Source organism: Arvicanthis niloticus, chromosome 5, assembly GCF_011762505.2.
Source record: "Arvicanthis niloticus isolate mArvNil1 chromosome 5, mArvNil1.pat.X, whole genome shotgun sequence".
Classification (NCBI taxonomy): Eukaryota; Metazoa; Chordata; class Mammalia; order Rodentia; family Muridae; genus Arvicanthis; species Arvicanthis niloticus.
In genome coordinates, this window is record NC_047662.1 from 19288064 (window position 1) to 19312364 (window position 24301).

The 24301-nt window shown below is 49.7% G+C and overlaps 1 protein-coding gene across 9 annotated transcripts in view; it reads right to left on the bottom strand.

Annotated features, from left to right (window-relative positions):
• The window catches only part of Stpg1 (sperm tail PG-rich repeat containing 1), a 44478-nt gene that overhangs the window by 3364 nt on the left and 16813 nt on the right, over positions 1 to 24301 (bottom strand). For 7 of the 9 annotated variants that reach the window (XM_076933978.1, XM_076933977.1, XM_076933976.1 and 4 more), the window contains 5 exons: positions 22027 to 22128; positions 17460 to 17630; positions 11610 to 11721; positions 7585 to 7750; positions 1791 to 1981 (listed from right to left, as the gene is read on the bottom strand). In XM_076933978.1, coding sequence (XP_076790093.1) covers positions 1791 to 1981; positions 7585 to 7750; positions 11610 to 11721; positions 17460 to 17630; positions 22027 to 22128 — 742 coding nt within the window. The remainder of the gene's footprint in view (positions 1 to 1790; positions 1982 to 7584; positions 7751 to 11609; positions 11722 to 17459; positions 17631 to 22026; positions 22129 to 24301) is intronic. The other 2 variants (XM_076933980.1, XM_076933979.1) reach the window with 1 other exon arrangement.

Consider the following 24301-nt stretch of genomic DNA (forward strand, 5'->3'; position numbering starts at 1 on the left):
AGTGGCCTGAGGTCCGTGCTTCAGGAATCCTTCATGTGCACCCTTCTCAGACACCATTCCAAGAGGACCCAGCAAACAGCTTGACATGAAGCCCCAACTATCCCTGGGCCTCCAGAACTCCTGTGTTAGACGCTGTTCTTCTGTCCTGAACAGATACCCTCTAAGGATGCCCATCAGTGCTTACCAAAAGGCTGAGTGTGAAAGACAAGGTGGCAGCCCTGTTCATTCAGCCTTCTAGTTCCTGTGCACATGGCACGTGCCCAACAGCTCTTGCCATTGTCAGGAAAAGGTAAGGGGGGCTTTAGAGAGCTGCAGAGAGGTGGGGAAGCCCAGAGACCACCCATTACTGTGGAGCAAGCCTCTAGGGACAGGAAACTGCCCATCTTGATGGCATGGACCCCTTAGGATGCTGACTCTCAGGAAGATCTGCGTTCAGCTCATGGGTAGGGAGGGAGGAGCTAGGTGGCATCAGAGAGCCACTCCCTCAGATCGGCTCTTGTGCCCATCACAAACAAGACATAGCAGCAAGAGACCTGTGGTGGTTTGAATAGGTTTGACCCGCATAGGTTCATCTGTTTCAGTGGTTGGCCATAGAAAGTGGCACTATTAGGAGGTGTGGCCTTGCTGGAGTAGGTGTGGCCTTGTTGGAGGACAACTTTAAGATCTCCTATGCTCAAACTCCGCCCAGGGTGGAATCGGAGCATCCTCCTGGCTGCCTTCGGGTCAAGATGTAGAACTCTTGGTTCCTCAAGCACCATGTCTGCCTGGATGCTGCCATGCTTCCCACCATGATGATAACAGAGTGAACCTCTAAAACTGTAAGCTAGTCCTGATTAAATGTTATCCTTTATAAGAGTGGCCTTGGTCATGGTGTCCCTTCACAGCAATGAAACCCTAAGACAAGACCCTACCTCTCAACCCCACCACAAATGTCCCAAGCAGTAGGCAGCTTACCCTTCAGGCCTTATCTGTTTTTAAAATTCCTTGGCTAGTCTAGCCTAGAGGCTTAAATATCTTTAAGAATAAGAAGGTTTCTGAGAACTTTATCAATGCTATGACTGTTTCCTTCTAAAACAATGTCTGGGGCTCGAAAGATGGCTCTATAAAGATGGCCACACAAGCCTGAGGTCCTGCCTCCAGCAACCTGGAACCCATGGAAGACCCAGGGTCGTGGGCATGCAACTGTAACCCTAACACTGGTGGAAAGAAGACAGGCAGATCCCTGAAGCTCACTGGGCAACTGCCGAGTAGAATCAATCTGCTTTCGGCTCAGGGAGAGAGACCTTGTGTCCAAAAAATAAAACAGAGAGGTTTTAAGATGACTCGCTCACTTAAGCCTGACAGCCTGAGTCCAACCCCGGGGTCCACAAGTTGTCCTCTGACATCCATATGGGTCATGGCATGAGAGTGCCATACACACACAAGCGTGCGCACACAGACACACACACACAAACACATGATAAAAGGAGGGATGAGAAGAGGGAAGGGGAGAGGAGGAAAGGGGATGAGAGAGGGGAGGAGACGTCTGTGTGGTGCACACCTTAGCTAGAACAGTCACTACCACCCAGAAGCTCTGAACTCTTACATGTCCCCAAGCCATGGTTTTAAATCCAAAGCCCCTTTTCCATTCAGAAACAAAACACTTTAGTATTCTGAACCACGAGCCAATGACCTGCTAAGCCCACCTCACCCTTGGAACCTGTTTAGCAAACAGCCCATAAACTGGTGGGATTTGATGGCCTCAGACTAACACAGTGTTGTGGAAGAGTTGGGGGTCTCAGTTCTCTGACCTGGGCCAGGCAAGTTTGGTTTGGATGACTTCAGTGGCCACCGGCTGGTGTTGGACACAAACGATGCACTGGAGATGAAGTGCTTAGGGGGTCCCTGGTAGTTCACGATCTCGTACTGACCGGGACCAGGAAGAGGTGGCTTTGGGGGCAGAGGCAGAGGCTGGGCAGAAAAGTTCAGGAGCGTAGTTTTCCTTTGGAAAAGACAAAATGGGAAAGTGTCACCACAGCAGCCTCATGGGGAAAACAATAGTGTCTATAAAGCACAGGCAACACCAGGGGTCCCCCAAGGGTCTATGAGGGGCTTGCCTCGGACAGTATCCTAGCTCAGTTGCTATGAGCCCAGGACCTCTGGGCCTCAGTATCCTTATCCGTACAATGGTAACAAAACCACACAGGCTTGCCTGGGTTAAATAAGGTGTAGTATCTAAACCATGGTCCCTGGGCAGGGAGAGGACAGACACACTTCTGTCCCAGACATCTGTCGCTGAGCTCATTGGGATAAGCAGGTAGCATTGATTGTATGCGCCGTCTGTGATTAATTACTTTAGTCTGGCTGGAGCTCTGAGAACTGATGCCTGGGTGAAAAGAGGCTTTGATGAGCCATTAGTGATGTCTGTACTGAAGCCTGGGTGAGAAGAGTCTTTGATGAGCCACTTGTGATGTCTACATAGTCAGAGAAGAGGAAGCCTTATCTTTCCTTCCAGGGATTTGCTGGTCTACAATGAGCAGATTTCTACTGACATTCCAGAACCCTGCTAGCTCGTTTCCCTTTAAGGCTGGAGGCCAGAGTGGACAGGGACTGGGCTGGGATCTAGAACAAGGTACTCGCTGCTAGTATAGTAACTGTCTCAGACTATAACATCTTTGCCAGTAAGTCATTAAACAAAGCTAAACTAACCCATGCTGGAGTCCAAGCCCACTTAACAATTCTGGTAGACCGTTTATAAGCTGGCGGAGCTTAAGAGAGCCTTTGAGAACTGTTCGCGCACTGCAACCCACAGTATAATGGTTACCAGGTGTCCTGGGGCCATCTGGGGAGTCAAGCCACTGCCCAGGAAACGCCTCACACCCGAACTTTCTCCTGGAGGGACCACTGTGCCGGAAAGCAGTGCGGGAGTCCTGCTGACCTGCAGAACCCCAGTGAGCCAGGACACCCAGAGCTGTCTACTGAACTTCCTTATTTGCTGAGGGAGCTGGTGTCCAGAGAGACCGGAACCCATGTACAGTCAGAGGCCATTACAGGGACCAGTCCCTTAGTCCCAGCAGTGTGGAGAAGCGCCATGACAGAGGTGTCTGCGTTTCAGGGTCACCCACAAGGAGTCTGAATTCTAGTCATGCCACTGACTGGCTATGGGGTCCTGGACAAAGCCCTGAATCTGGAGCAGGAAGTGAGAAGCCCTGCTCTTATAGGGAGCCGTAGAAACAACAGAGAATGTGTGAAGCATCTCTCAATGAGCCAGTGCGTGTTCAGCGCTCACACGAGGGCCACTCTGCCGTGTAGGGAACTGCCCACTGCTGGGGAGCCATGGTAAGCCATCTCACTCTGCCTGAGGCTCGAGCTTTGCAACAGCTGGCTTGAATGTTTATATTAGAACAAAAAGATACCCATGGGAAGGAGGTGGTATGTACCCATCTGATCCACACAGAAGGCCTGGCTTTAGGAAGACATACCCAACTTTTCTCTGTAGTTCAGCATGGGGCTAGGTGCCTCAAAGCTGAGTAAGGCAAAATCATCTCCCCTAAAGCATGAGGCAAGTAGAAAGAAAGAAAGCACAGTAAGCGTGTGTGTGTGTGTGTGTGTGTGTGTGTGTGTGTGTATGCACAGATGCCATGTGCATGTGTGAGTGTATGTGTATGTTTGTGGATATGTATATGCATGCATGCATATGTCTCTGTGTATGTGTCTGTGGGGAGGTTATGTATTTATGTGGGTGGGTAGGGTGTGTGTATGTATGTATGTATGCATATATGTCTGTGTGTATCTGTGTCTGTGTGTATGTATCTATGTGTGTGGGGTTATGTATGTATGTATCTGTGTGTGGGTGGAGTATGTATATCTGTATGTCTGTGTATGTGTGTGTCTGTGTGTGTATGTGTATATATTTGTGTGTATATGTGTGTCTGTGTGTATGTGTCTCTATGTGTATGTGTCTGTGTGTATATGTGTGTCTGTGTGTATATATGTGTCTGTATATGTGGGTGTATATATGTGTGTATTCGTGTGAATATGTGTGTATATGTGTTTGTGTATTTGGGTGTATATGTGTGTACGTGTGTGTATGTGTGTGTATATATGTGTATATTTGTGTATATGTATCTGTGTATGTGGGTGTATATGTGTGTGTATATGTGTATATATGTGTGTGTGTGTGTGCGCAGAGTGGAGCAGAGGAATAGGGACACTGCTCCTGCAGGAAGGAGGAGCAGGCTGGGAGCAATGTTATTCTGGGTCTTTCTGGGAGGCAAATGTGACTGAAAAGCCATTAATAAGAGAGCTCCCTTTAACTTTACACTGGGCCTGGGGGTTTGGGGGGAGAATGGTAAGAAATGAGAGAACAACCCAGAAATGACGGAGGGATGAAGAGCTGAAGTCAGTTACTGTCCTCTTTTCCTATGTCCAAAACCCTGGGGGAGGGGTACAAAGAAGGTGATCCTCCCTCCATCACTCCCCCCCACACACACATACAGGTGGTGAGGAGCAGTTGTGAAATCACTGAGCTTCAGTGGCCACACCCAGGATGGCTAGCAATGCAGTGTGACCAGGCTTTGATGGATTTCATGGCTTAGTAATGAATGAAAACATCTATTAAACTCTTCCAGGAGCCACAGCAGGATTGAGCACACTCCGGTTTCCAATGGACTCCTCTGTCAAAGGCCCAGAGATAATAGATGTCTTCAAGGTCACAGCAGGTCACTTGCAGAAGGCACCTCGGACCCCTGGGACACTCCCAGACACAGGTTCTCTGCCCCAGGGATTCCCAGGTTTGGGAGGAATAAAGGGGGCAATTTCTAACAATTCTTCTCCACTTGAAAGAGAGGCCGATTGCCTCTGGGGTGGAATGCAGTATCTGTTCAGCAGGGTTGGGCAGTGACAGATAGCGGCCTGGGAGGATGCGTCCCACAGTGAATGACAATCCCCATTCCCCAGGGAACCTAAGGTGGGCCCAAGCATAATTGGCCTAGCACAATTACTGAACTGGAGACTGGCCAAGGGGCTTGATTGTCTCGAGCTTTCCTGGACAGGATAGCATACTGTGCAAAGCTGGGAATTAGAGACTCCAGGAAGTGGTCAGAAAGGAGTCTCTGGGGATTCCTCTGCCTGGCAGCAAGGACACTAGAAGGACCCCATCCTGATCTCAAAGACTTTACCTTGCTCTGCCCCACCTCACTGAGTCACACCCCCAGGATGGGAACTGAGGAACTCAAGAAGTGAAGTGCTGGCTGACACCTGCTTTTAGAAACCAGGTTTCGCTGTGTAGCCCTGGCTGTCCTAGAACGCACTCTGTAGACCAGGCTGGTCTCAAACTCAGAGATCCACCTGCCTCTGCCTCCCATGTGCTGGGATTAAAGGCGTGCGCCACCACCGCCCGGCTCTTGCTTCACAACCTAAGACAACCCACACAACAACAAATCCTCTTGGCTCTGAGTCCACTGGGCAGCTGAAGGCTGAGAACACCCACGCCACGTGCCTCAGCCATGTCTCTCTCATGAGGCACAAGTGGCAACCTCTGGTGTGGCATTGCCCTACAGCCACCATTCTGGAGAGCTCAGAGGTAGCTCCTCCTCATGGAAGCTTCCAGATCCTGGCTGTGGGTTTGAGCCACCAAGTCAAATGGCAGCTGAGTCCTATTTCGGCAGCATACAGCCGAATCTAGGTTGTAATGACTGAGAGCCAGATGTCTGGGGCAACAGACACTTCTCTCAGTGTGGACATTAGGTAATGCACCAAAATATCACACGATCTCCACAAATATGTACGGCTCTGATGCGTCAGCTGGGAAAAAAAAAGTAAGAACTGTTTCCAAGTTCTGTTTCACTGAGCCTCTCAGGAGCCACAGCAGAGAAGGTCCTCACCTCTGCTCAGCAATGAGGCAAGGCGGGGAGGTTCCATAAGGGACAATCCTCTGCCCACGAGCCTATCCCTTAATGCAACATTTCCCCAGCAGACTAAGGAAAAGTTTGTGTGCAGAGGGAACTCAAGCCAGCCTGAAGGCAGGAGTCCCTGACTTTTAGGGAGGGACCAGCCATCCTGGTCCCCTGGGAAGGACCCTGCAGAATCCCACAATGGGAGCACCGAGGGAACTTCCAGGAGCACCAAGGGAACTTCCATCTGAGCCTGAGTCCCTTCTCCAGCTCCTATTTGACTTGACAGAGTCCTGCCTTCCTGCCCTGTGCCCCAAGCTGATGGCCAGATGGTGCCCAGTGTTTCCAGCCTCCTACCAGTTGCCTGGGTGTCTAGCCCACTGCAGCAATGGCCCTGACACCAACCTTGCCTCTGGGGAGGGGCTCAGGTGTCCACACACTTAGTCCTGACCCTGATGTCACCCTTCCAATGGTTGGACCTGCAAGAGAGGCTCAAACAGGAGGAGAGGCCTCTGACGGTAAGATCAACCTTCTGTGCAGTTGGTTCTATAGAAGCTCTATACCCATCTGAGGAATTCTTAAGCCCTGAATACCTTTGAGTCTCTTAGATGAAAATAAGATTAGAAACGGTGTATGGAGAGGCTGGAGAGAGGGTTCAGAGGCCCCAGGCAGTGGTGGCACATGCCTTTAATCCCAGCACTTGGGAGGCAGAGGCAGATGGATTTCTGAGTTCAAGGCCAGCCTGGTCTACAGAGTGAGTTCCAGGACAGCCAGGGCTACACAGAGAAACCCTGTCTCGAAAAACCAAAAAGAAAAGAAAGAAAAGAGGGTTCAGTGGCAAAGAGCACTTGTTCTTGCAGAGGACTGGGGTTTGTTTCCCAGCACCCACAAGGCAGCTTACACCCAGCTATAGCTACAGTTCCAGAGGACCTGTCGCCATCTTCTGGCCTCCATGGGTACTGCAGACACATGGTGTACAGACATACATACAGGCCAAACATTTGTACACATAAAATAATAATAAAGAAATTCAAATGGTTGTCTCTTTCCGCCTCTCACTTCTGCTTTGGTGAAGCAGGGTCTGGCTATGTAACCCAGACTGATCTTGAATTCTCAATTCTCCTGCCTCAGCCTCTAAAGTGCTAGGATTACAAGTGTGCAGTAACCTGCCTAGTTCTGTCTCTTTTTAACTTTGTGTGAATAGTAAGTCACCATTTGCATCCACTGTGTGTCTGACAGATTTTTAATTCTGAAAGCAGCCCTGTAAGGGATGAATTAAACCCATTCAGCTCTACAGAAGGTACGGGAGCTCAGAGTATAGTGCACGATGCTCAGAGGTCAAAGGTCAAATCTAGCAGTCCCCTTCAGTGTACCTCTCCTGGATGTGTCCCCACTCCTGCCTCTTCCCCAGCGCAGGGAAGACTCCACATTATAAAAGCAGAACTGCCATGACCCCGGGAGAAGCCAGCTTCGTGGGGGACACCAAAAGAGCCTGGCAGCCCTAAACCCAGGTCTCTCTATGAGCTGTGAAGACTCAGGCAAATCCCTCAACCTTGCTGAAGATCTTTCCTCTAGGAAATGAGGACAGTGACTCCGCCGCTGGCATGGGAAGGGTCCCAGCCCGGACTGAGTCCCGTTAAGTGGTGCCCTTCTCATCCTGACCCTCCAAGGGTCCCCTGGAGCTGCCAGAGAAAAAAAATGCAGGACTCACGGAAGATGGGCTTTTTTCAGAATCTTGGTTTGATCGTTCGGGTTGTAGTAACCAGGCCCTGGGCCTGTTGAGTTTGGTTTTGATCCACGGCCAGTTTTGGATTTGAAGCAGGACATTAAGAACTTTGGCGACTGCTTTACCAGGGATTCATTGACATTGTAATGCCCTGAAAGAGAGGAACAGGGACACAGGATGAGACACTTCCCAGATCAGGGAAAAGCAGCGCCTGCCACCAGCTCCTCACCGCCACAGGCACCTCATATCAAACACAGTGACAGTGTCACCTCAGCGGGTCAACTGGAAAGGTTGCCTGTGTGGCTGATGGTTAGGCCTGCCACTTGAAAAACACACTTCAAGCCGCGGGCCTCAGAACAACCTGGCCGGGTAGGACTCACTCTACACTTACCCACCCTGTAGCCCAGAGACAGGAGTTAACTAGCCAGAGGACTTCCAGCCAGCCAGCCACTTAAGGAATGCCCCAACACTGCTGTAGCCCATCCCAACACAGCTTCCCCCTCAATAGAGTAAGAACACTCAGTCTTCTGGGGACAGGGTGGTTCCAGTAGCTGAATGCTATCTTCATGGCTTGTATATGTCTAGTAAGAAAAGAATGTGTGTGTATGTGTGTGTCTCTGTATCTATGTATCTGTGTGTATATGTCTATGTATCTATATGCCTGTGTGTATATGTATGTGAGCGTGTTTATGTCTGTTATGCATGTATGTATGTGTAGATATGCATATCTGTGTGCACACAAGACCAGAGATGTTCTTCCCATGTCTACCATGCTCTGCCTTATTTCCCTAAAACAGAGATTGCACACTGACTAGGCTGGGAGCCAGTAAAACCCAGCAGTTTCTCTGTCTCTGCCCTACACAACACTGGAGTTACGGGTGCACGTGTGAGCACACCCAGCTTTTTACCCAGGTAATGGAGATTCAATCTCAGATCCTCATGTCTATACAGCAAGTACCCCTACCTGAGAAGCCACCTTCTCAGCCCCCAAGCAATAGGTTCTTTAAAAAAAAAAAGTCTTTTATTTTTAGGCATCTTTATTTGCATGTGGGCATGTGAGTTCAGGTGCCCCTGGAGGGGTCAGATCTCTTAGGGTTGGAATCCCCAGAGGTGTGAGCCACCTGAAATGGGTGCTGGGACCTGAACTTGGGTCCTCAGGGAGAACACCAAGTGCTCTTAGCCACTGCATCATCTCTTCAGCCCCTGCACAGTATCACTGAGAATCTGCTGTTTGGAAGAAAAGTCTAGGGCCCTCTAAAGCTTCTCTACCTGTGGGTCTCCACCCCTTTGGGAGTCTAGTGACCCTTTCACAGGGGTCACCTAAGATCATCTGAAAACACAGGTATGTACATTACGATCCATGACAGTGGCAAGATTACAGTTATGACGTGGCCCTGAAGATAATGTTATGGTCGGGGGTCACCATGACACGCAGAACTGTATCTAAGGGTCGCAGCATCAGGAAGGCTGAGGACCACTGCCCTAGAGCCCGTGCCCGATGCTCCTGTCTTAAGAAACCACAATCAAACCCACTTCATTTGTCCACACAGCTCCAAGGAGAGGAGAATGGCCTGAGCTGGAGGGGAGAGCAGGGAGCCGTATCACTCCTAAGGCTGTCACTGACACCTGGTCAGGTTGCTCCAGACTTCCCATCAGTCAGAAATTAGGGGAATTACTCAAAGGAGGGTGTGCTCTAGGCAGTCGGGGAGCAGGCATGCGGGGAGCAGGCAGCACTACAGGGACTAAGCCAGCAGGGGAAGGCGAGCTCCAAAGTGACTCTCGAGTGCCAGGCCGCTTGTGCATGGCTTGGGAGTTTTGTTTGTTTGAGTGTACTTTTAGTTATCTGTATGTGTGCTTGCGCTTGTGTTAGTATGTGTGAGCCTGTGTGTGCTGGTGCACGTGCAAGCCAGACTTCCACTCCTCCATCCCTCACTGCTTTGTACAGTTCTTTTCATTTGTTTACTTAAGGCATATGTTGTGTATTTACGAATTATCACAGCACACTCGTGGAGGCCAGAGAACAACTTGAGGGAGTTGGGTCTCCACCATTTGGTCCTGAGGACTGAACTCAGGTCAACAGGCTGGACAACAAATACTTTGCCTGCTGGGTGATCTTGTCAACCCTCACGTCATCGTCGTCGTCAATGTCATCATCATCATTGCATGATCTCACTGGACCTAGGGTCCTAAGTTTGGGACCCTAGGTCCCAGACTGGCTGGCTGGCAAGCCCCAAGGATCTTTGGGTCTCTGCCTCCCCAACTCTGGCATCACAGGCACCTGCCTCCCCACTAGGCTTTTTCACTTGGTGATAGAATCCCGGTCCTTGTGCCTGTTTTCAGCAAGAGCACCTCGCCAAGAGAACTGTCTCCTTAGCCCCATGCACTTTAAAAAACAGAAACTCATAACAATTCTCCTGCCTCAGCAGTTTCCCAAACATTGGCACCACAGGTGCCACATACTAATATATTTTGAAAGATATACATGAATACATACACACAAAGCTTGAAAGTCTGTATGACATCATGACATCCATGTCTAAGTGACCAGGACTAATGACAGAGCGAGGCGGGGCCAAAAAGGGGTCATGCCAGGGAAGAAATTCAGTAGAATTGGTGAGATCCAGAAAGGTGGGAACAATCTTAGTAGTGTGTCATCAGAGGGACGATAGTTCACGTTTCTAAAGCACTGTAGATCTGACTGGGTTCTGTCTGGCCTTTTGTTCTAGAGACAAGTCTTGCTCTGCAGCCCTGGCTGGCTTCACCCTTAAGGTGATCTTCCTGCTTCTGTCTTCAAGGGGTTGGCTTTGCTCTAAACAGATTTCTTTTTCTCTTGACAGAGTGGTGAAGGGAACACAGCTGATGCTGTAGAATGTCAGCACTGTCATCTCCAGGTAAGGCACTCGGGAGGAGGCAGGATGCCCTCTGTGGGAACAAGAGGAATACTTCCTCTGTCCCCATTCCATTCTTTGTTACAGGGAATCCTGGGGAGCCTCTGAGACGGCGTGCTGACTGTGATGCCCTGTCCCAGGGCTCTGTGGTGGGGCCTCTGGCTAAGCCCCAAGGGTGCCAGCTTTGTTCTGCTGTATAAACAAACAAGGAGGGGCTTTGTATGGATGGTGCAAGGATGGGGGTGGGGGGCTGAGGCTGCACTGAGCCTCCTAATTAGCGCTGGTTTTGTTACTCAGCTTCAGCCTGATCTTCTGGCTTTAATCTGGATTTGCTGAAATCTGACATGCCCTGCAATCTTCTCCACACCCTACGACTCCCTGCCCCTCCTCTGGGTTCTGGGGCCTACAGTTCCAGGCTTGGCTGGGTAAGGCTGGGGAGGTCAGGCTGTGTGGACTCTTTTGGAGCCCTCTGAACTAATCTACTAGGGCGAGTGCTCTAGGGACGGAAGTGTGGGCACACGGGGGTACCGCCACCTTTTGGAATACAGCAGACAATAATACAGACAAGCTCGCCTGTGTTCCTGGATCCTGGTTCCAGAAGGCACCAAGGATCCTAAGGGAAGTTGGATTCTGGTCAGTTACCTTTGGACTCAGGCGTGCTATTCAGTGTCTGTGACACTGGGGAAGTATTTGTAAACTCTCTGAACATTTTATTCCATATATGAGAAAAACCGGCCTATGGACACAGGCAGACAAAATGCTCCCTGTGGAATAAATGCAACCAGCACCTGACCATTTAGGAGGAGATGGTGAAGAGACCTCTGAGGCAGTGTCACCTTCTCTTTCCCTCCCTGTTAGTGGCCTGCCGAGGCCACTTTTCCACCAGGCTGCCCGAGAGCTGCTGTGCCTGGTCCCAAAAGGCTAAGACGACTAAGGCCAAGATGGCTGCTTAATGGGCATGCGCAGAACCACCGGGTCTCTTAGCCTCTGTTCAGCACTTTCTCTGCCTCCATGACCCCACAACCAAGCTCCTTCTGAACAGGCTCCCTGTAGGGAGATGGGCGCCCAGAAAACCGAAGCCATAGCAGGAACCCAATGTGAGGGCAAAGCCAAGCTGCTTACCTGGTGCTGGCCCTCCTGATCCAGTCTTGGGGATGAATCCTCTCGGTGTTTTCGATAGAAACCCGGCTCGAGCGCAGACATTGTTTTTCTGTTTGCAGCTGGCGATGGAGGCCTATGTGGGAGAAAATCCACCCCGCATGCTCAGTGCCCACCCGCTCTCTGTCATTCTGTCATCCTGCCTGGGACAGGTGGCAAAGACGAGCCACATTTAAACCTGTCCTTCTTGGATGGAGAATTGACGTGAGCAAAAAAAAAAAAAAAAAAAAAAAAAAAAAAAAAAAAAAAGGCGGCTCTGGCCTTATCATCTACCTAGTCCAAGTAGTCTGTGACAAACATGCGCACGCGCATGCACGCACATGCACGCACGCACACCAAGGTAAAACAGAGGAGAATGGCTAGGCGTCTAAAAGAGAAACCTGAAGACCTTGCCAAGGCTGTGTGGCCCTGCTCAGATGGTCTCTTCTCTCTCAGCCTGAGTTTTTCTCTCTGTAAAATGCATCTGATGATCCCCACTCTGTTTTGGAACATTGTTGGGGGCGGGGGACGACATCACAAACCATCCAGAGAAAGTTAGAGGTTTGTTTGTTTCTTCTCAGTGCTGGGGTCTTGTGCGCCTCGGGCCAGCTGCCCCCACTACCCTGGGGGAAAGTTTTTTGCTGAGTGTGTGGTGCTGTTACACATATTTTTATGTCGTTTGCCGTCATTTTTTAAATCCTTTCCAGGACAAGTCCTCATGTCCCCCACCTGGTCCCAGGCTACATTCTTCTCTGTACAAACAGTGCTTCTAAACCACGGCATCCGGGGTGGCTCAGAGTCCTATCGCTCAAGATTCTAATCAAATCTGCAGTCACTTTCTTCTCTCTGCCTTTCTGGACCGACCAGAATTTAAGAATTTTGGCTGATCCACGCAATATACACATGAGAGCGTCCCATGGGTTCAGAACTCTAGAAATGATAAGGGGGGAGGGGTTGGGTCTGAGGGGTGGGGTGGGAAGGCTGAGATCATTCTTCTGTTATGCACGCATCACAAATATTTGAAGTACCAATTTGTAGTCAGTCTCCTGTATTCGTTAGATAACAGAAGCAATAAAAATCGTGTTCAGGAGTGCTGGGAAATATTTGCTGAATGAGTGAAACTATTTGCTGGGGGCTGGGATGGCTTGATTCGATACTTCTTTGTAAAAAAAAAAAAAAAAGAGTTTCTTGAGAAATGCAGGTGGCATTTTGGTTTTGTGCTTACAGCGGTGGAAGAATGTAGCTTTTCCCAGGGTCCTGATGGCAGGTTGCGTGCAGGGAGCTCCTACACAAAGCCCAGATGGGCAGGCTAATTACGGGACAGGAGAGGACCAGGCCTAGAGAGAAGATAATAACAGCTCCCACAGCACAGACTCCAAAAGAGAGCCCAAGCCAGAGGCCAGGCAAGCTGTTCCGAGAACAGCATGGCTAACGGGATTAAGGCCTTCGGGCCTCTTGCCTGATGCCCGCTATTGTTCTCTGGGCTGGGGAAAAGCCTCCTGCAGACAAAACAGTTCCCCACCTTTGTTCTTTACCCAGACAGAAACCTGTGGAAAACGCAACATGTTAGTATACCTGTGAGTCCACGGGAGGATTTCTCCATTAGACTAAGAAAATACTCAGCAGGAAAACACAGAACAGAGCTCAACTGTGAACTCTCAGAGAGGAACTCCAGACGGAGCTGAGCAGAAAATACACCTGGACCCTGGACAGAGTGACTTCAAAACTGAAGGGAGGAATGCATGGGTGAGTGCGTGCGTGCGGTGCGTGCGTGTGTGTGTGTGTGTGTGTGTGTGTGTGTGTGTGTGTGCATGCCTGTGTGTGAAGCCCCTGAAGAAATTGTACCTGGCTCTTGGAGACACCCACATTATAAGGAAATTGGCATGGGGCGGGAGAGAGGCTTCAGCAGTTAAGAGCACACACTGCTGCTGCTGAGGACAGAGTTCCCAGCACCACATCTAGTGGCTCATTACTTTGCCTGTGACTCCAGCTTCAAGAGATGAATGTCTCTGGCCTCCAAGGGCACCTGCACTAAGGTATACACACACACACACACACACACACACACACACACACACACACTTTATTAAGGAAGAGAAGTAGAATTACAATATACTATATTCTAGAGCTCTAATATACTGTATCTCTGTATGCTGCATTTCCATGGGGCTTAATCGTATATTCTTCAAAGTATAGATGTGTTACCTTCAGTCACCTTAAAACAATCATGAACAAAATCCATGCACTCCATGGAGCTGGAGAAATGGCCAGATAAGGCTCGCTGCATAAGAGCCCAAATTCATATCCACAGCACTCGGCATAAAAAGTCAGACACAAGCTGGAGAGATGGCTCAGGTTCGAGCACTCATCCAGAGGTCTCAGGTTCAATTCCCAGCAACCACATGGTGGCTCACAACCATCTGTAATGGGACCTGATGCCCTCTTCTGGTGTGTCTGAGGACAGTGACTGTGTACTCACATATATCTTTAAAAAAAAAAAAAAAAAGTGGCACACAGTAGTCAGGAGGATCCCTGAGACTAGGTGGCTGGCCAGTCACCAAAGACCCCTTCTCAAAAACCATCATCACCATCATCATCACCACCACCGCCACCATCACCATCATCATCATCGGTAGACAGCAATCGAGGAGAACACCCTCATGTGTACACACTGGCCTACACACACATAAACACAATATCCATGTATTGGCAGAAAGAAACGATTCTGTCTGGACCTTGGTCATTTGCAGATTCACAGCTGCATGGGCCCAGAGGCCACTCATTTGATGAGAGACATTTATCACATGCTGCTGTGTCCAAGGCCCATGGGGAAGTACAAGGATTCACACAGAGGACTGGAAGCATCCAGGCCAGGCTTGAGCTCTGTCACCCTTCTGCTGCAACCGAGAGGGACACAAAGGGGTGCTCACAGTGACAGAGGTAGCCTGGGCTCTCTCTGAATGCCTTGTGCCTCTGCAGATCATTCCTGAACACACACTTCCTTTCTCTGAAAACCCTAATCCTCTCCTCTCAGAGCCCACAGTGCAGGCTGGAGGAGGCATTCTAGAAACTTCCTCAGGTTATGTCCCAGCCTTCCCACTGCCCATGGGGGGGGGGGGGTGCTCCCAGGGCACAGAGAACAAAGTCCAAACTCTCCCCTGGGGTCTTCAGGGATATACTGAGACAGTTCCCGCCTGCCTGTGTGCTTTCCTCTTTTCTTTCAGCCTCCTGGCTCACATCACTCTCTGACCCTACAGTCCCTGACGAACTAACTCTTCCCTCTAGACTTTCGTCCAATCTGTGGTTCTCAGCCTCTGAGGTTTCTCTGACTACTCAGTCTAAAGGGCATAGGTGCTCTCAAGCCCTGGACCCTGTACATACCTTCTCAGGTCCCAAATGTTTATCTCCCTTAACTCTCTCTCTCTCTCTCTCTCTCTCTCTCTCTCTCTCTCTCTCTCTCTCTCTCTCTCTGTCTCTCTCTGTCTCTTGCTCTCTCTCTCTCACTCTCTCTTCTTCCCCTTCTTCCCCTTCTTCTCGCTCTCTCGCTCTCTCTTCTCTTCCCCTTCTTCCCCCTCTTCTCTTTCTCTCTCCCCCTTCTTCCCCCTCTTCTCTCTCTCTCTCTTGTCTCTTCCTCTTCTCTTCCCCTTCTTCCCTCCTCTTCTCTCTCCTCTGTCTGTCTCTCTCCCTCCTCTCTCTGTCTCTCTCTGTCTCTCTCTGTCTCTCTCTCTGTCTCTCTCTGTGTCTCTGTGTGTGTGTGTGTGTGTGTGTGTGTGTGTGTGTGTGTGTGTGTGTGTGTGATGTTCCTGTATATGTATTCATGTGTGGAAGCACTGAGCTGGGAAACTGAAGGCAGGGATACCTCTACGCCCTACCCCCACCCCCATCTTAGCATCTCCTACTGTGAGTTGGAATCAGGTGATTCATTAAATACAATGTTCTGATGATCTGTTAAGAATGAATGCAAGGACCACGTGACCCGAGGTCCAGCTGACTCCTCCCATGAAAACCCCTGCTGCCACCATCACGTGGTCATCATTAGAGTTCAGCAATTCCAGGGGAACATTCTAGAACAGCATGTCTAAGACAGTAGCCACAGTCTGCCCCGGAAACTTGACTGATCCAAACTTAAGGCAGGCTGTATAGAGCAGACACGCATTAGACTCCAGTGAGATAAGGGTCCTCCCGAGATAGCTCATTAACAGTCTTATGTCATCTCTATGTGATTGGTGTTAAACAAGGACATTTGGATCTGCTGGGTTAAAAGTGAGCTGTAGCTGACGGGAGTTAAATCCTCCTGCTCCGCCTTGGCTCTGCATGCTGCTACTAGAAACTTCTAAGTGACACAGCTGTCCCTCATCAATTTACCACTGCCGAGTCCCAACCTAGCAGCCCCCTCTCCCCTGCTACCTGCCTCTCCAGCCTGAACTCCGCTCTGAGCACGTTACAGTGGACCAACCTACTAACACAGAATGGGCAGAAGCCACGTAGATAAGGATGACTTACAAACCTTGTTTCAAAGAGGCACTTGAGAAGAGGTATCTGAGACCAGTCTTTTGAAACACAGCCCTTCTCCATGTTCTGTGTGGGCCACGCCCTGACTTCAGAACTCTCGCGTGAATTTGTGGTCTGCCTGACTTTTCCCCTCAGCCTCGCAAGGCAGGTGCTATTGGTTTTGGTTTATAGTTGTGGCTCCACAGACCCCATGACTAACCAATGACAGCTCCCCCGCTTCCCTGGGGCTACCAAGCAGGACTGTGTGCCAGGTGCTGTTCTCATTCCTTAACCTAGGTTCTCCCATTGAGTATCCCCATCAAATCTGGAAGGCGCCGGGCAGTGGTGGCACAAGCCTTTAATCCCAGCACTTGGGAGGCAGAGACAGGAGGATTTCTGAGTTCGAGGCCAGTCTGGTCTACAGAGTGAGTTCCAGGACAGCCAGGGCTATACAGAGAAACCCTGTCTCGAAAAACCAAAAAAAAAAAAAAAAAAAAAAAAAAAAAAAAAAAAAAAAAAAGGCCTGGAAGGCAAACATATATACCCCCATTCTACAGATCAACAAACTGAGTCCCAAAAAAGCCTGGTAGAACATAGGCAAGGCACAGAGTGTGGCAGAGTAGAGACCTGAGGCAAAACTTCCTGCAGGCACCCCTTCCTACTCATCCTATTCTACCTAGAGCATAACTGTTCACACACACACACACACACACACACACACACACACACACACACACAGAGAGAGAGAGAGAGAGAGAGAGAGAGAGAGAGAGAGAGAGAGGCAGAGAGGCAGAGAGAGAGAGAGAGAATTCCAGACACTTTTCATCTCAATACTGAGAAGACAGGGACAGGAAGAGATCTCTATTAATTTGAGGCTAGCCTTGACTACATAGTAAGTTCCAGGACAGTAAGAGTTACATAGTGAGATCCCGTCTCAAAAACAAAGCCAACAACAACAAAAACCATTGGCAACTTTCAGATAATAGAAAGAAGTTGGTTTTTTTTCTTATCAGATTCTAGAAAGTAAATGGAGAATGCGGCTGCTGAAGCAGTAGGTGTATAGCTGCTATGACAGGAAACAATCACGCCCCTGACAGGCGACTTTATGCAGGGCTGAGTGGGAGAAGTGGGCTCCTTGCAGCTCCCCGTCACTCTCCACTGTTTCCCACCCTTCAGATTCTCACAACCACGGTCACCCCGCCCCCATCCCAGCTTGCTCACAAATGCTCACCCGATGACCTTCGGTGTTAAAATACTGTTTCCTCGTGCCTCACGCCCCTCCCTGCCCCTTGGCAACCCACCCTCTCAACACAGGCACTGGACAGGAGCAGCTGATGACCTTACATTGTAATAGTTTGGGGCAGGGGTTTCAGATTTGACCACTTTCATGAAGCTTGGCAGCTGGAACATGCTGGAGCAGGAATTGCTGAAGTCCTTCTTGGAAGCCAACTCTGACCGGATGGTATATGCGTTTGCAGCAGGATTTTTAGAAATGACGGGGCCCAGCCGGGCACACTGAGAAAAAAAGAGGAGAATTAGCATTGACCCAGGGGCTGTGAAGGACAGGTCAAAAGCAAAAGCCCCGGCTCCCAGTCCACTGTTGTGTGATTGTTGGTTTGCTTGTTTATCAGATTATTTGTTGAAGCAGGGCCTCAGTCTGTAGCCCATGCTGGCCTAGACCATACAGTATCTAGCTCAGGCTAGTCTCAGACTTGCAGCAGGCTAGCCTCAGATTTGCAGCCTTCCTCCTGCCTCCCTTTGGGAGTGCCGGGGTGCTGGCCACTAGCCACCATGCCCAGCTTACAAGCATGTTTTTCCTTAAGAGGTGAGACTGTAGCAAGTGCCAGTGGTAATCGGACCGCGAGCTTTTAGGGCTCGCTCTTGGGAAATGCAAGTCCAGACCCGTTCTGACTTCTGTAAACTAACTCAAAGTACTCGTTACTTGTTTGGGACCTGGAGAGAGTGATTTTTCCCCAGCATCACATTTCCACGGTGTCCTGGGCCCCACCACTAAGCCTGCCTCATCAGCCATGGGGCGACTCCTGTGACAGGAAAGGCAAGCCAGGTCCCCATGCTGTTTTCAGGGCACTGCTTCTGGGAGGGCCAGGGAGGCTCAGAGAAGGCCACTCGCTCATGCCTCCTCTCCCTACTGTGTTCTTGCCGGGTGTAGTGGCACACACATGTGCCTCAGGATTCAGGAGGCAGAGGAGACAGTATGACGGCAAATTTGAGGCCAGCCTGAGCTACACAGTGAGACACTGTCTCAAAAATAAATAAATAAATAAATAAATATCACCCAAAACAACAGCAAATCACTGCATCAATAAAATCCTAAAATACTTATGTTTCAACAGAACCGATTCCAGCCCTTCCCGGAAAGCGCAATAAAATATTTTCAGTTCAAAACCAAACACAGTCAGTGTTTGCCAAATGAATGGGGGCAAAAGCCATAGAAACTTGACGATAACATCTCTTTACCCTATGACAGCACGGCTGGTATTAGAGTCTGATAAAACAAGAAAGTTCCCATAATTTTACGGTGAAAAGCTTGGGTACGCTGCCGTGGGGTTTCTCCACTGTGGAGGTCAATAACCCCACAGGCGCAGGGAGCTGAGCCATTCATTCCCTCACCTGCTTTGGGAGTAGGGGTTTCAGCAGAAGCAGGGCCGTGCTAGTCTGGATTCTAACCCGGATTCAAACCTAAAGTCCAGTTGCAAAGCTCAGACTAAGCCACCACCAGCAGCCTTTGGGTTTTGACCAATTGTTTACCAAGAAACTCAGCTTTGCTAGAAAAGTGGTGTGGGACCAACATGTTCAGCCAGGCAGTCTGCCTCCACCTGGTGACCAAGATCAGACATGACACTCAAAAGAGAAACGGCCCTAGAGAAATAGAGTCTCTTTCCCATCCTGGTATCTTTCTTGCTTTCAGAGACTTTCTGCTTTTGTGTTTGGGGGTTGGGTTAGGGTGTTCTAGAAACTTCCCGGTGATGCCGAGCTCTCTGAGGCACCGTGACAGCAGCACCCACTCCCCAGCTCTGCACCTGCATTTATCTGCCAGGCCTGTGGTTGCCAATCGGCCCGTGCCAGCACTCAAGAACTTCTCCCGAGACATACCAACTCCATTGTGCAGTGACAACCCAGAAAGGCCACCAAAGTCCCCACCCATCCGCTTCATTTAGCTTCCTGGTCAGAGCTGTAGAAGGTTCTAGAATAAAGACTCTGAGTGCCTTAATGAGGCGCTTTATATCACTTGAACTTTGGGGGATGACAAGTCTTCTCAAAGGGCTGGGTGTTGTCGCCCTGATAGTCATGAGGAAGTGTGTAGAATTTATAAGCCCATGGACATTTTGGGGCGGCCTCACCCTAAACACATTCCTCCTGGGCTCTTACGATCTCCCTTTGGGGCAGGAGTCTTGAATTCCCTGAGTCTCGGGATGCACAAGTGGGGAACAGGCTCTCTGTCTCTCATCCAGGTTGGACAGTGTGGGGCTACAGTCAGGAATTACAAACCCTTAGAACCCCCTTCCCAAGAATAAAGGAACGCAAGCGTTTACAGGTATAAAGCTGGGTTGGAGGGATGGCTCAGACATCCTAGCACTTCAGGAGAAGACTAGGATTCTATTCCTGACACCCACATCAAGCAGCCAGTCTCTAGGGACCTGGTACCCTCTGCTGGCTTCTGCAGGCATCTGCAACTCCTGTGTGCACCACCTTCTCCGACCCTCCCTGACCTGGCACACATAATTAAAACAAAAACAAGCCTTGTATTTTTTCTTGTTTTTTTTTTTTTTGGGGGGGGGGTTTCGAGACAGGGTTTCTCTGTGTAGCCCTGGCCGTCCTGGAACTCACTCTGTAGACCAGGCTGGCCTCGAACTCAGAAATCCACCTGCCTCTGCCTCCCAAGTGCTGGGATTAAAGGCATGCGCCACCACTGCCCGGCTTACAAGCCTTGTATTTAAAACAAAAAAATATAAAGTTGAATCTTAGGGCCATCAAAGGGAGGGAAGGCCCCCATCTCCTTTTTTCTGGTCATATTTTTTAAAGAGGTGAAAGGCCTGTTTGGATTCTGTAACACTCAGACCTTCCTGTGCCTTCCCTCTTGGATGGATAGTTGAGCTACTCAAAAGCCACAGCTAGTGGAGTCTGGCAAAGCCTGATCCACTGTGTCACCGATCCAGCCCCTTCATGGTGGTGTGGCAGTGCACGGTCTGGTAAAGGAGCTCTCGGGAGAGAAGCCAGGCGCTTCGGGCAGTCTGAAGGGTAACCTGGGTACTGACAGAGTCAGCTCCTGCTTGTTTACACTGTTCTGCGATTTCAAAGTCTTTCTCATTGCAATTTGCTCAGAGCCTCCAGGGAGTCTCTGAAGCAACTGGTACATGAAGGGTGACGTGCTTGAGGTCACACTCAGGCTCCACAGCCGAGGAGTCAGGATCAGGTCTCCAGGCTTGTGGCCAACGCTGGGGCGTCCTGACGCAACAGCTTGATGGCTGCTTTAGGTCTTTCTCCTGAGGCGGAGCTAAAGGCCTGGCTATCCTGTGACTTTGCTGGGGGATCTGAAACAGTGAGTCTTCACTTCAAAGTCAGTTTGCTCCTGAACATCCCCCACTGCCAACCCAACCCCCAGCAAGAGGTGGCTGCGTTTGGTGGGCCCTAAATGGTCCCTTTGTGTGAGATTAATAAGAAAATTATCCCTGGTGTCAGGCATCGTGCACATCTATGTAAGAGGCTGTCATAACCTTTACAGGGACAGGCAGGCACACGCATTCTACTGATGTCAGTCTCTGGCCCTGCTTCCTCCAACGCCTGCTCCACGTCAGGCTCGGCTCTTTCCCTCCCTTGCTTCCCCTAAGGCTGAGGATGTAGCTCAGAGGTAAGAGCCTTGGGTGCCACCCTCGGCATACACAGCAAAACAGAAGACAGCAGAACGCAGTCTTCACCCACGTCTACTCAGGGTCAGAGCTGTTTCATTTATATGTTTGGCCATAAGAATCTTCAACAAAGAGAGAATCCCAGGAAGATTCCTGTATTTCAGGCCCAGTGTGTGTTCTCCTCCCCCAATCTCTCTCTCCTCTCTCTCTACCTCACTTTGTGTCTGTGTCTCTACCTCTCTCTGTCTCTGTCTCTCTCTCTCTTGTGCATCTGGACTATGTGTTCTCTTTCTGTCTCTGTGTGTCTGTCTGTCTCTCACTCTCTCTATATATATCTGTCTGTCTCGCTTGCTCTGTGTATCTGTATGTCTCTCTGTCTCTGTCTGTGTGTCATATGTCTGTCTGTTTCTGTCTCTCTCTGTGTGCACATCTGTGTGTATGTACATATGTCTGTCTGTCTCTGTCTTTCTATGTGTCTCTCTGTCTCCCTCTCTGTTTCTCTGTCTCTCTCTTTACTGTGAGGCAGTGATATCCATGCCCTGAGTCCAGTGAAGAGAATGTGGAGGTCAGAGGTCAGCTCTCTCCTACCACATGGGTCTCAGCAATTCCAACTCTGGCCATCAGCTTTGGCAGGGTACCCCTTATCCTCCAACCTGTCAAACAGTCCCCTTAGTTTCTGTTTTGTTCCATCCAAATTCCCAACGATTTGAACAACCCAGTTATATGAAGCAAGTGTTAAAAATCATTTTCCTTTCAGGGCAAGACATGGCAGTTTCCCTGGCAAGCCTCACAGCCTCATGAAGACACCTGCTTCCTTCGCTGGACAACCAAGGCCTAGTTTCTCTTCCTACCTCGACCATAGGCATCCATGGAGATGAACGGCATAGGGTCATGGGGTCAGATTTACCTTTGTGAAATCTCGGGAAGTGGTTGCTGTCTTAATCAGGACAGGGATGATTGGAGAGAAAGGAGCAGCTGTCCAACATGTCATTATGCAGTGAACAGGGGAAATTACTGACTGGCCAACACCCCGGGGCTCTCACCGTGGAGGGAAAAGTGCAGGTTCCTCTCTTGGAAAGAGAGACACTGTTGAACACTGGAGACTGGTGGATGACATTGTAGAATCCAGGGCCCGGGATGTCATCCTGAGAAGAACAAGAATGCAGTGTCACTGGGGATGGCAACTTGAACATGCTTTTCCACCAGCCTTCCATCCATTAGCGCTAAGCCTCTCTCTAATCCTCCAGGGCTGGCTGCACCATGACAAAGGTGACAGCCTGGCTTCCTGTTTCTCTGACTTGCCCAATATCTACCTTAGAGACCAACAGGAGGGGCCGGAATTCTAATCCAGGTCGGGTCTCCCAAAGCCCTTGCCCTTTCCAGAGTTGCCATCCTGAGTTCTAAGGCGACGTTGCTTTGGGGAGATTTTGTTTTTCATGTCATCAGGGAAATGTACTGGTGTGCACGTCAGCCTTCGTGGACTGGGTCAGCCAAGCCTGAGGTAAGGGGAGGGTGACCAATTTTACGGTAACCACACCCCACCTGACTCAGCTTCCTCCTGAGGCCTCTAAGAAGGGAAATTGGGGAGTGTTTCTGTTTATAAAGCAAAATGAAACAAAAACAATCTTCATTGCAAACGAGGCCATCTTGAACTTGGAGACAAAATGAGCCACAAGGGCAACTTGAGGCTGGGGGACGAGGGAGCAGGCAGCAGAAGCCATGCTCAGAGCCAGCGCTGCTGCTGCTGTAGCTCCGTGAGCTTCCAGAAGCTTCCAGCTCCTTTCTGGTGCTAGTTACTAAGGGGATACCAGTGCTGACAAAAGCCAGAGGAGCAAGTGACATGAAATGAGGAGATACTTCATTGTCACACAGAGCTTCCTGGTCCTGCCCGCCGCTGGGAGCTGTTCAAAGTTAATCTCATTTTTCACCATTACCCAACGAGGAAGGAAGGGATCACAGTCCCCATTTCACAAAGGAGGCGCATGCAGGTGACTTTGTTCAAAGTCCAAATGCTGACTGCATGGTGTGTGTTCTCAGAAGTGGGCCTGTCACCAAGCCACCTAAAAAACCAGAAGCCAGACATGTGGGGCCACAGACAGTAAACAGTGAACCCCAGATTTGAGCCAGTGGACCCTGATTGCAGAGTTTTTAGTGCCACTCTGTAATCCCAGATACATCCTAACTCTCCTGTCCTGGCTGCTTCATCCAGGTGGGGAGCTTGATGTACCACTGGTGCCTTCCAGAACTTTCCAATCTGGAAAGTGGGGACAGAGTGACTGGAGATGATTATTATTATTATTATTATTTTAGTTTTTTGAGACAGGGTTTCTCTGTGTAGCCCTAGCTGTCTTGGAACTCACTCTGTAGACCAGGCTGGCCTCAAACTCAGAAATCCACCTGCCTCTGCCTCCCAAGTGCTGGGATTAAAGGCATGCGCCACCACTGCCCGGCTATTATTATTTTTTTTGACTGGAGTTTATTATAAAGAAGAGAGGAAAAGGTGCTGTTGGCAGAATCCTGGGACAGATATGTGGCACGTACACACGCATATACACAAATGGACACTCATATGTACACACACATATACACAAATGGACACATTCATATGTACACACACATATACACAAATGGACACATTCATATGTACACACACATATACACTAACAGACACACTCACACACACATACACTACTCACATACACACCTACATACACATATGTACACATATACACTCACACACACACAACTTACACACACACATACATACACACATATACACACTCACACACATAGACACTCTCACATATATTCACATACACACTTACATACACCCTACACACAGATGAGACATACACACACACACACATAGACACACATACCACCACACACATACACTCACACACACATATGCACACACATATACACTACACACACAAATGAGACATACACACACACTCACACACACATAGGTGAGACACACACAGGTCACACAAACACAGGTCTCTCTCTCTCTCTCTCTCTCTCTCTCTCTCTCTCTCTCTCACACACACACACACACACACACACACACACACGAGGCAGACAGTGAGAAGAAGAGCAGAGGGTTCAGCCTCCCAGGCCAAGGGTCAGAAGCAAGGTACTACAGGTCAGTTCCCCAGGGTGTGGTTTGCACACGTTCCCTAGTAGCATCCTGAGACTTCACAATGGCTGGCTCACTGAGAAGGTGGGGTCAAGAGAGAGATGGCTAACATTGCACAACGGGCAAAGACCTAGATAGTCTCAGGACAGTGTCTTCTAGCCACGGACACTCGCTGCCTC